Below are 12,822 nucleotides of genomic sequence, written 5' to 3' on the forward strand. Positions count from 1 at the left end.
GATTCTGCTACTCATTTCATGGAAAGACAACTCCTGAAAATATCAGGCCTCACTCCACAAGAGCTACAGCCACCACTACAGCTTTCCTACGAGGAGTGGCTACCAAAGACATTTTAGAAGCTGCTACTTGGAGCTCCATGCATACATTTGCCAAGCATTACAATCTTCCTTTATACTCCAGATCCCGAGCAGGTTTTGCAACTGCAGTTTTACAAGGGATCTTAACTACACCATCATTACCTTAGTGCCTCCTCCCCCAGTTTGGCTATGGTATTCTACCCATATGTTATGACTGCAGATGCATCCTTGAAGGACATAGAACAGTTTTGTACCTACCATAAATGTAGATGTCCGATAGGTATGCATCTGCAGTCAGGATTACCCACCCTCCTTCCCCTCTGTGGTATTCCTAGGGTACTTACCCTCCTCTTAGCTAGCTGGGGGAATCCATTATGGTGTATTTGTTTGTATGTATATATGTATATATACATTTTGATTCCTACTGTTTTGAATTTTCTACTTTTATACAAATTTAGCCTTCCTAGAGGGCACCTGGTATCTGGGGCAAGAAACACTGAGGAAAATGGCGTCAGCTGATGCCTTTATACCCCAGGAGCTATGACGTCGGGTGAAGTGCGACATCAGCCGAAGCCAGACCCAGACTTTGGAATCCGGCCGACCGAAGGGCTGCCTGAGGCAGGACAACCCATATGTTATGACTGCAGATGCATACCTATCGGACATCTACATTTATGGTAGGTACAAAACTGTACTTTCCTGAGAGAGGCAAACAACTTAAGGCCACAAAGGAGAGCACCCACCCCTGCTTGGAACCTTAACTTTGTAGTGGAAAAGCTCACACTGCCCCCTTTTTAGCCTGCAGCATCAGCAGACTTAAAATTCCTGTCTTGGAAAACAGCATTGCTCCTGCCCATCAGCTACAAGCAATTATGGCCGTGGAACCCTTCATTTTTCATTCTGACAGTGTCTCCCTCAGGACTAATCCTTTATGCCCAAAGTGGGTCCAGTGTGGCTCTCAACCAGTCTATCCATTTGCCAACCTTCTTCCCTAATCCTCAAAATAAAGGGGAAAGGATCCTGCACTCCCTGGATGTGCACAGACAGCTCAGATTGTACCTGGATAGGACTAAGCCCTTCAGGGAATTTGACCGTTTACTACTCAGGTTTGCACCAGGGGCAGAGGGCAAGGCCATTTCAAAACAGACAATTTCCAAATGGATAGCACACTGTATCCATTTCTGCTACAAACATCATGGGAAACCAATCCCTCTGGGGGTCAGAACACTTTCCACTAGGGCAACTTCTACCTCTGCAGCATTCCTCAGGGGAGTCCCTACCAGGGACATTCTGGAGGCTGCTACCTGGAGTTCTGTACACACATTCACCAAGCATTCCCACCTGCCTATATTTTCCAAGTCCATGGTGGGTTTTGCAACTACAGTCCTGCAGGGCATACTAGCCAGCTCAAACACTTATTGACTGCCTCCACCATTTCTACAGCTTTGGGAATCAACCCAAGTGTGATGACTGCAACAGTGAAACACAAAGAACATAGTACAGTTGTGTACACTTACCGTAAATGTAGATTTTCGAGTGCATTCACTGTTGCAGTCCTGGTTTCCCTCCCTCCCGCCCCCTTCTCTCTCTCCTCTCTGTGTATACTACTCACCTCTTGCAGGGGTATTGGTATTTACTTTTTACTGGTTGAGATTTTTTCCACCATAGCTTAGCTCCCTGTTGGAGGGCTCCCAACATTTGGGGCAAGAAAAACTGATGTAATGGCGTCTGCTGCCTGTTTTTTATACCCCTCACGACCTGACGTCAGACCTGGAGCGACAGCAACCGATGCAGAAATACTAAGTCTCTAGTATTTGCGCCGACTGAGGGCTACCTGCAGGCAGATAACCCAAGTGTGATGACTGCAACAGTGAATACACTCTTAACATCTACATTTATGGTAAGTGTACAGAACTGTACTTTCTTTCTCCTGGCCCTTTGGGCATTCCAAACTTAGCTACAACAGGAACCTCTAAAAAAACCTTTAAAGACAAAACCACACTGTTGAGGTACTTCAACAAACAAGGGGGACCAAATCTTTCTGAATTTGCAGACTAGCTCTCCTAGTTTGGGAACTGGCCACCTGTCAGAGAGTTACCCTGCAGGCAGTCTACATTCCTTCACTGTAGAATGCCCAGGCAGATTATCTCGGCAGATCCATCACAAACAACCATGAATGGATGCTGCACAGCGATGTTTTCCTGGACCTGGTCCACTGGTAGGGTACATCTCAAATAGACCTGTTTGCCTCCTCCATCAACAGGCAACTTCCTTACTTCTGCACCAGGCTTCCACACCCTCAGGCAATGGCAACAGATGCCTTCTCATTCTCTTGAAATGGAAAGTTTCTCTATGCATCCCCCCTTTCCCACTTGTGCAGAAGTTCCTGCTGAAGATTTAGCAGGACAGACCAAAAATCTTGTTGGTGACTCCCTATTGGCCAAGACAGCATTGTTTCCCTTTACCACTACAACTATCCAAGGGCAATTGCCACAAGTTATCCCTCAGAGTGGACTTTCTCGCAACAGCACAAAGGATCTCAAATCCACCCACAGTGGCAGTTGCTACAGCTCACCTTGTGGCTGATAGGATTCTGATCCCCTTCTGACACCTTTACAATGAGGACCTGCTCACTGTCCTGCAGGAGGCAAGGAAACCAAATACGAGAAAATCTTACCTTTCTAAGTGGAAGAGATTTTCTGTATGGTGTTTCAAAAGACAGTTGGACCCGCTTGCTAGTGAGACCCAACTACTACTGTCTTACCTGTGTGAACTATTGCAGACAGGCTTGGCCTACTCTTCCATTAAAGCCCAATTGTTTGTCATTTCAGCATGCCTTCCTCTGGATCCCCCTTGGTGTCCCGACTACCAGCTAAGTTGTTCCTACGTTATTCCTTAAAGGGGTCCTTTACTTGAGACCCCCAGGAAGCTATCTCCACCCTCATGGGATCGCAACTATGTTTTGGAAAAGCTTATGCTTACTCCTTTTGAACCCGCAGACAAAGCTTCCCTAAAACATTGTACATGGAAAACTGTGTTACTCGTGGCCTTAACCTCAGCCTGAAGAGTCTCAGAGCTACAAGCCCTCATGGCTATTCCACCTTTCCTGGTATCCCACACTGATAGGGTTACTCTTAGAACCAAAATAAGCACGGCACAGCTACTGAAGAACCAACTTTAATTAAATCCACGTTAAGCGCTTTCTTCCCACAGTCAAGGGACTTCCTCAGAACAAATTTTAACAACCCAACCCAGCCTTTAAATAACACATTAATTAAACCTTTAATTAGTCAATTATGTTGAAATAAAAACAAAGTAAACTAATATTCACATAAAAATATTCACAATAAATACTTGACATTTTGAATTAATGTCATACATTTAATACACAATATAAATAAGTTAAAACCTAAAATGTTATCCTAAAATATTCTATTTTAAGACACTTGAAATAGCTATAGACTCATTAATACCTGGATACTCAGTTGCGTTTAACTGCAACTTCCATTTTAACTTGCATATATCCAGGTGTACATCCAAACATTTACCTGGAGTCCTTCACTAATTTTTGTACCACTAAAAGCTTAAAAAATGGTCTTTGTATTCCTTAATATACCTACTCAAGGCATTAGTCATTTTGCCATGCTTAATGTCCAAAATATGCTCCCCTATTGTATTCTTAAAAAGCCTACTTATTTTCCCTATGTAGAATATGGGACAATTCTGTCACTTTCCTATGTAGGCCACGTTTTGGCTACTACAATTAAAACAAAAAGACTGTGTGGGTGATTTGGGATTAGATAGATTGGGAGGGTGGCCTAATGGTTAAGGTGTTTGCCTTACAAACACAAGGTGTAGGGTTTGAGTCTCACAAGGGATAATTGGCTAGGCTTAAAATGGCTCGCAAGGGCAGTTAACTTAGTACTAATCTATGAACCTATAATCTATGAACACAGCGTACACTCTTGCATTAAATTCAAGTAATGGTTTAAGTGGTGCATGTTCTGGGATTGATATATTAATAAACAATAAAACTTCCAATAACAATATTTTTGGATAGTCTTTTATTATGACATTTATCTTGGAACATGAACAGATTAGGGACATCATCTATAAAAATTGGAGACTTCTCCAAGATGATGTCAATAGGGGCTAAACCTAAGGTTGTGTTTAGAAAAGGTCTGAACTTTAAGAATCTTTGAGAAATGTGAACTCCCTACAAGTAGGAACCCTGATATGGCACATTGCGGTAATTGTCCTTACTGTAAGTATGTAGAAATAGGTGCAAATGTAATGGTTAATGGTATTAGGCTAACAAATGGAAAGAAATTCAACTGCAATTCTAGATCAGTGGTCTATCTGGCTAAATGTGAATTTTGTCCCTCTTTTTATATAGGGAAAACTGACCATAGATTGCGTGATAGGATGTACGAGCATTTGTATAGTATTCAGAGACAAAAAGAGGAGAATGCTTTAGCCAAACATATTAAAACTTTTCCTCATCACTCTTTTACATTTCGGATTATAGACCAAATAAAACCTAGTAGTAGGGGTGGCCTTACATCTTTATATTTGGAGAGGGTAGAATTGTTTTGGCAGATTAGGCTTTTAGCATACCATTATCCAGATTTAAATCACAAATGCACGCTTGTGTTTATTAAAATTAAGAAGTTTGCTCAGATATAATCTGGTCAGATGAAGTTCCTTTTAAGTTGATTTTAATACATTAATACAATCTATTTATTCAATATACAGTTGTGATATTTATACACACACACACACACACACATATATATATATATATATATGTGTGTGTGTGTGTGTATATATATATAGATATATATATATATATATATATATATATATATATATATATATATATATATATATCTATATGATTTTTCCTATTTTCTTAAAATGTATTTTTAGTGTGTATTTCATCCCAAGTTTAGCTTGAAACATCAGTTGTTTTATGAATATTTATTCATTTATTTATATATTCATTCATCTATTAACATTTTTAATGAGATGAGAATAAATATTAATTTATACATCCTGAATTTTTGTTTATATATTGTTATATTTTATGAATGGAAAGACTGCTGCATCGTCTAATGCTGTTGCCCTTTTAAATTTTCATTATCTTTCGTCTCACGTGATTTTCATTGTTTAAGAAATTGTTTGCTTTGTGGTTTGTCTGAAGTCTAGTTATTAAGCTAGACGAAAAGCGCTTAATAAAACCATAAATTTTATTTAATCCACTCATGCTCTGTATCAGGCTTTTTAAGTGTTTTTTTTGTAATTGATATATTAATGCAAACTTTGGGGAAGGATGACGTTTTTGGAAACTGGTTTGAGCCACAAGTGATTTTTAATGATGCAAAAGATTTAAAAGTTTATAACTGTTCTACTAAAATTATTGGTATAAAATATGCGAACATACTAGCAAAAAGTTTCACGTTTGTCCCTAGTAGAAGGGGGAAGGTAGCTGACACCTTGATAGATTTGAAATGCTTTACACGTAAATTGAATTTAAATTGTGGTTTAATGTTAATGACTGTACATCTGAAACACATGGAAATGAATTAAAGAAGCCAAGTGTGCTTAACCCTCCCTTAAACAATTTAGTAAGGGTATCTGAAAAAGTATGTGAGAAGGTTGTAAGCCATAATACAAGATATTGTCCCATGGCAAGTTTAATTTGGCAAACCTGAAAAGATGGATGTTGCATATGGAAACTTGTTGAAGTCCATTGTGCATTTGCAGACTACTTCAAATTTTTAATCTCTACGGGGTTTAGTAAGAGTTCAGGTAAGGTACCAAAACCCTCTTCTTACAGAGATGAGAACTGGTCAAAGCAGAGTTAAAAGTATAACATGTCTTTGAAAACAAAAAGCAAGCAATTGGTGAATCCATGTTGTTTCCAGTGAGGACTTGCATATCTTCCGGTTACATGTTAGTAATTTGGCAAAAGTAGAAGAAGAGCTGCTAATGGACATGGCCAAAGACCAAACAGTCCGAATAATGAAGCCACACAAGGGTAATGGGGTAGTGATTATGGACAAAGCAGAGTATATAAATGGGTTGAATGCTCTTTTGATAGATGACACATGTGTAGAAAGTTCATTAAATGGAAGAAAAAAGTAATCTGCATGGTGTGGGGAACCCATGAGGGAGGGAGAAGCAGAGGGGAGCACTGGAGTGTGTGTGTGTGTGTGTGTGTGTGTGTGTGTGTGTGTGTGTGTGTGTGTGTGTGTGTGTGTGTGTGTGTGTGAGAGAGAGAGTGTGTGTGCAAGTGTGTCATTGTTACATCTAAATGCGAATACTTCTGAATGTCCCTTTGAGAGGTGGGCCAACATAGTGTGGTGGACAGGCTTAAAAGGAGGGTGACAGGGTGATACAAGTGTCCAGGGTCCCCAACTTAACCTATGCTGGGGACCCCCAAAATACTACTTTAGCCCTGATAATTGGTATGAGGAAGATAGGGTATAAGAACAGGTTGAAGGAGTTATCCCTTCAGATAATCATTTGTAGGTTAGTAAGAAGAGATCTTATTCTTATGTTTAGAAGTATAAACAGTGAAATTACTGCTCCGAATTTGGGAATGGAAAATTAGAATTCATGAGAGAGGCTGTAAATAAAAATCTATGTAGAGGTACCTAGGTACAAAAGTTAATATGGAGTACTTTTCCGTGTATTGTAGGAACATGGTGGAATGTATTGCCTGTAACTATAAGAAAAGAGATACTTTATTTAATGGGAGATTGGATGCATGGATGGCATCTAAGTATATGACCAAACCTTGATAGGTGGCAAATGCTTTGATATCCTTGGTAGGCTTTGGGTTTGATGAAACCTACATTGCACATTCACTACAGCAAGGATTTCTTAACTGCAGGCATTAGTATATTGTTTTCCTTAAGTACAGGATAACTTTAAAGTTCTAAACAACTAAGATGGCTTTATCGGCTTCTTTGTATCATGTATAGAAGTAAATTATGGCTAACTGTTGGGTGATTTCAAAATGCTAGCTGACTGCATGTCTTTTATTATGAAAAAAATACAACAGACTTTTTTGACCAGGTAGGTCATGGTTTATTCTACCACATCAGCAGCTACCACTACAGATTTCTTTAAAAATGTATCGCCCTAAAGAATCTGTGAGATTGATATTTGGACATCCATTCGGTCAGTCTTCAAACATTACAAACTAGATAAACAATACAAGATAGCAGCACCACACCGTAAAGGATTAATGTGCAACTGCCCCCAATAAAACGAGCACAAATCACGATAATGGTAAATATGAGAGCAGTCCACAAAACATGAAAAAATTACCAGTAGCTAGCATAAAATGTAGAAAATATCCTTGTTTTATTAAATTTGGTAAGGAGGTCAGATGGATTCTGAGGCGGAGAGCCAGCAGAGGGAGGGGCCTGAATGAGAGGGTGTCCCTTAAACCCTCTTTGAAATAAAGGAAGTTATCTGTAGCCATACAGCATTAGTTGTGATAAGATACTGACTTTAATAGTTATCCTGCATCTCTACATCAGTGTTATTTATCTGGTTGAGTACATACTCATATTCTTTGATTTTTAAATCTCTGGTTGATTTTTATAAATATTCCTGAGCTTTGAGTATATACGTTTATACTTTTGTATATGGTCTTTGATCGTGGTCTGCGGTTCAACAGAGCTGAGTTATGGCATACATTATAACACATTTGTCATGCATTGTTTTATATATAGTTGATCCACTATGACTTAAAAGAAGCTATTTGTAGCCATGCGACATTCATTGTGATCGAAGCTGTTTACATCCGTGGATACTTTGCACCCACACTTTAGCCCTGCTGATGAACGCGGCACAACTGTTATCTGGGTCTGCTTCTTGTATTTATATTTGAGTTTCAGGTTTACATCTGAGTGTCATTTCATGTACATTGACTCTCATGATTTTGGGTAGTAGCTCAGTTGAGTTGTATTACGGCATACATGTTTATATGCACACATACTTTTTTATACATATGTTTTGCATATATACTCTCATCTCCTACAATTTGCTCTCTAGTTTTATATTTATCTGCATATATTTCAGTTGCCTCTGGTGATTGTTTTAATTACATGAACACCACTGGTTTTAGACCATTTCTCTAGTTTTATTTAATTTAAAGTGTTAGGGATATGTTTATTAAGTTCCCTACATATGTTTCAGTCTCCTGATGCGATTGACTCATATTAGACCCTGGGAGGTTTTATTCGGATATAGTGCACTGAAACTTTCTTAAATGTATTGTGTGTTTATGTTCAATATTTTTGTACTTGTATATTTTATAAGTCATTTTTAATAGACAGTGACATGCATTATAATTTTGTATGTGCTGTGTCAGAATGGATTAAGCGCCATAATTTTGAAGCTTTTTATGTGTGGAAGTATTCACATGCAGTACTGCATAAGATAGAATGAATTTAATAGAGTTGTGATGTAATCACACGATAAGTGGTGATTGTTTTTTTAAATATTTGTTTTGTAACCATTTCATTTTCATGGTCTGATGAAGCTATCTAGTGAAAGCGCTTACCGAATTTAATAAAACACGGATATTTTCTATGTTTTATGCTAGATACTAGTCATTTTTTTCATGTTTTGTGGACTGCTGTCATGTTTACCATTATCATGATTACAAACTAGATGTTCATTCTAGAGTTAGAGCAGGATTTGCTTCTTCTGTCCTGCAGGATGTGCCTTACCGTCCATAACTGCAAGCTGGGTGTACAGTGTTTGGTACAGGCTCATCCATGCAGTGAGTTCTTGTTGGAGTGATCCTTGCATAGACTGTGGTATAGCTATTGGATGCTGCTCACTGTAGTGGATATTTCAGTTACAGCAAGATAGGCTTCCTCCACCCCTGTGCTCGTGCAAGTTTTAAGCCCTGTAATTTGTAGTTAAGTTTGTAGTATTTATTGGTGTTATACATATACACACGTGCGCGCACACACTTATACATAAATATACATATATACATATACATTTATACATATACATATACATATATATACATATATACACATACATACACACGCATATATGTATGTATAAATGTATATGTATATATGTATATTTATGTATATGTATATATATATATATATATATATATATATGTATATGTATGTATATATATATATATATATATATATATGTGTGTGTGTATATATATATATATATATATATATGTATATGTATATATATATATATATATATATATATAGATATATATATGTATATATATATATATATATGTATATATATATATATATATATATATATATATATGTGTGTGTGTGTGTGTGTGTGTGTGTGCATCTGTTTTATGTTGCAAAACTTTAAATGCTTTGTCTCGGAGTGAAGTAAATGTTAAACAGCATTAAAAAAGTGGTAGACATTGTGGCTGTGATCTGTAATGTTGACATGTTATTTATTAACCTTTTTAGCCTTTTTGTTGGGGAACAAAATTACTTTGTTTACCTTTGTGTGCTTGGTGTTCTATGCTTTGAACTCTTGTGGCCTTCAGCAACAGCCATCTCTTAGTATATGGACTCTCATTTGCCACTTTCTGGGCACCAAAATAGAACATAGCAGCTTACATGGTCTCTTGCAGTTGAACTCTCTCTAATGGCCACAGTGCACAATCTCATTAATTGCCCTTGAGAATGTCTGACTGCTGGAACAGATCAGGACATGGAATTTGATAATCTTTGGTTCTTTCCAGTTTGTGCACTGCATTCTAGCAACACAAATTATTTGTAGGGAATATATTTACATGCCTGCATTATTATTGTCTGTCCCTCACACAGTTCAGTTTTATGTTGGTTTGCAAAATTTATTTTTATTTGCCTTTTTAGGTGAAATTTACGGATTTTAAAGTTGTTAATGTTTTGGCAGTATGCACAATGCCCTTTGAAATACGATTGCCAGAGTTTACAAAGAGAAATAGACCTATTGCCAGGTATGTTCCATTTTTGTTGTATTTAATTTTTTTAATTGCTGTATTTAGAAAGCTACTGATATATGGACATCTTTTTGCCGATTTTTATTTTATAGTTATGAGCCAGAACTTCACCCTGCAGCATCATACAGAATTAAACATTTAAAAGCAACTTTACAGATCTTTTCAACAGGCAGTGTCACTGTGACAGGTGAGTATCTGTTGAAACATAAATGATGTGGAAACTAAATGGATGTCTAGTGAGGAGGATTTGTTTGGTTGTGTTTTTGTGCATTTCTGATTTTTCACTTGGTGTTTGTGCATGTACCTCAAGAGCTGATTAAGTGGTTTTGCTCATGGTAAAATGCCAAAGTAGTTTAACAAATGTGTTTACATTTTTTAATTTTATGTTACTGTTTTCACTTGACCTCTCATTTCTATTGCTTACATCCCTTAGTACTGGTGATACCTGTCTTGCTTTGTCTGCTTGTCTCTTTTCTTTACGCTGCACTGACAGTCAAAGTGTGCAGACATTTTATTACATACATGCTTATTTTTTCATGTCTTTAATTTTGAGCTCCTCTTCTGAGTTTCCTTATTGGCTGAATATGCCATTTTGAGTGCAGACTTGCCTTCTTGCCAGAATCGTATGCCATGACAGCTGTTTTCAGTTTGCATTGTCAGTGCCACTTTCAAGAAACAAACTGTGAAGTAGGATTTTTGTCTATTGTTTTTTCTTCTGATGTTGCAAAGTTTCTGTCTTCCTCATTCAGTCCATCTAGGAATGTGGACTGTGCATTGATGCTGCTGTAATACCTAGAGTCATGTATGTTTACTCATACTCAGTAGTGTGTAGATGCACAAGGAGACTGCATCCTTTGGGATGAACATCAGAATGGCTAGGTGACTGTCAGAAGTGGTGAGAAAAGGCCACTTGGTTTAGGTAATTTCGTAGTGTTCTTAACTGTATATCCTTTTGAAATCCAAAAGTCGCCACAGTCAGAGGGTTCACACCTTCTTCTGAAGGCCAGTCATATCCCAGAATGTCTGGGGAAGAGGTTTAGATGTTCATAGTGTTACACTGCTGCAGTCATTACACTTAGGTTATCCTGCTGTCAGGCGGTTCCCCAGTCGGCCTGAGTTCCAAAGTCTTGGTCTGGCATCGGTTGCTGTTGCCTCCTTCCTGACGTCAGTGCGACAGGGGTATATAAGATGCAGCCGACGCCATTTTCTTCAGTCTTTCTTGCCGCGTGGTGCCCGAAGCAAAAGCAGTTCGCAAGTGCCGGTCGGCCGTCTCCTGAGATTTTCATTCCGAATCCAGAACCGAAGTCTTCTACAAAGCTAAGTACCCCGTTGGGGAAACTTTTTCTTGCCTCAGACCCATGTCCGTAAAAGTTAATAACTGTATTTCTTGTGGGAAGCAAATACCTCTTAAGGATTTCTATTCCTATTGTATCCCATGCCTAGGTCCAGACCACGACGTCACTGGTTGTTGGCTTTGTGCTAGGTTTAACAAGCGCACTATTAAACGTCGGTTTGATTTTGCCCGACATTATTTTGGTAGAAAATTCAATTATACCATGCTGTCGGAACTTCCGACGACCGGAATACACGAAAAGCGCAAAGACAAGGATAGTCATCCGAGGCCCAAAACTTACGACAAAGCCTCTTCTAGGCCAGTCGCTGGTTCTCCGGTTTTCAGTGAGGCACCTTCGCAGCCCCTGTCGACCACTTCTGTAGAACAACAGGCCGCCTCTGACTCCCACGTGGAGATGGCTGGGCCTTCGTACGCACAAGTTATTCAGCCTACCGAGACTAACCTTTCAGAGGGATCCGGAGTATCTGAGCAACCCATAGCTCCAGAGGGTGTCTTCAGACCCACTCAGTTAAGCATTAAACCCTCAGCTAAGTCTAAGCCTCCTTTAAAATCAAAGAAACAAATACAGCATTCTCCAGGGCAGGCCTCCATGCCTAAGAAGCAAATGCTCAAAATGGCCGAAGACCTAATCACTCTGATCAGGGGGTCACATCCCCCTCCTGATAAAAGGCCTAGACAGGATGCAGACTGTGACTCATCTGGCCAGGTGTCCATCTCTTCTGATTCATCCTCAGACCTAGGATACTCTTTACCCCCTTATGAGGATTCTGATGCTGAGGAATCAATTCCATCAGCCTCACCACCTGAGGACTACTCCTTTGGGGAAACCCTACATACCATGACGGAGCATTTCCACTGGGAAGGCCAGGATTACTCAGAATCCAAGAAAAGGCTCAGACTTCCTTTTATTACCTCAACACAGACCCCTTGCTATTCCGCCAGTGTTAGATATTGTGGATGATGTGTATACTGAATCCAGCTTAAATCCTGATTCCTTACCTCCAGCCCCTGTTAAACCTGACAGATACTACAGAGTCCCTGACTCACATAAATTTCTGTATAAAAGCATTGTAGCTGACCCTTAAACTATTTCTCTGGGACCCAAGGGAGTTAAGGCCTCATCAGCCAAGAATCCAGTTCCCTCTGACAGAGATTCCAGAGCATTAGACAGATATGGAAAGAAAGTATATACGTCTGCAACTTTAGCAATGAGAGCCTTAAATTGCCAGTTTCACATGCTAAAATATCAGCATTTTTTTTTTCCAATAAACATTTTTTATTATTTTTCACAACCATATTACAACTTCACACATTATATACAATATATACAAGATGCTTCCATTGGTTAATTTCACATATATATCAACCTTGTGTATTAATC

At 38.7% G+C, this 12,822-nt stretch overlaps 1 protein-coding gene across 1 annotated transcript in view; it reads left to right on the plus strand.

The window, feature by feature from the left end:
* Positions 1-12,822, plus strand: part of TBPL1 (TATA-box binding protein like 1) — a 412,204-nt gene that overhangs the window by 250,745 nt on the left and 148,637 nt on the right. Inside the window, exons 3-4 of the mRNA XM_044087107.1 lie at positions 9,981-10,084; positions 10,180-10,274. Of these exons, the coding sequence (XP_043943042.1) occupies positions 9,981-10,084; positions 10,180-10,274 (199 nt within the window). The remainder of the gene's footprint in view (positions 1-9,980; positions 10,085-10,179; positions 10,275-12,822) is intronic.

Source organism: Protopterus annectens, chromosome 1.part1, assembly GCF_019279795.1.
Source record: "Protopterus annectens isolate FY-2018-M chromosome 1.part1, PAN1.0, whole genome shotgun sequence".
Taxonomy (NCBI): domain Eukaryota; kingdom Metazoa; phylum Chordata; order Ceratodontiformes; family Protopteridae; genus Protopterus; species Protopterus annectens.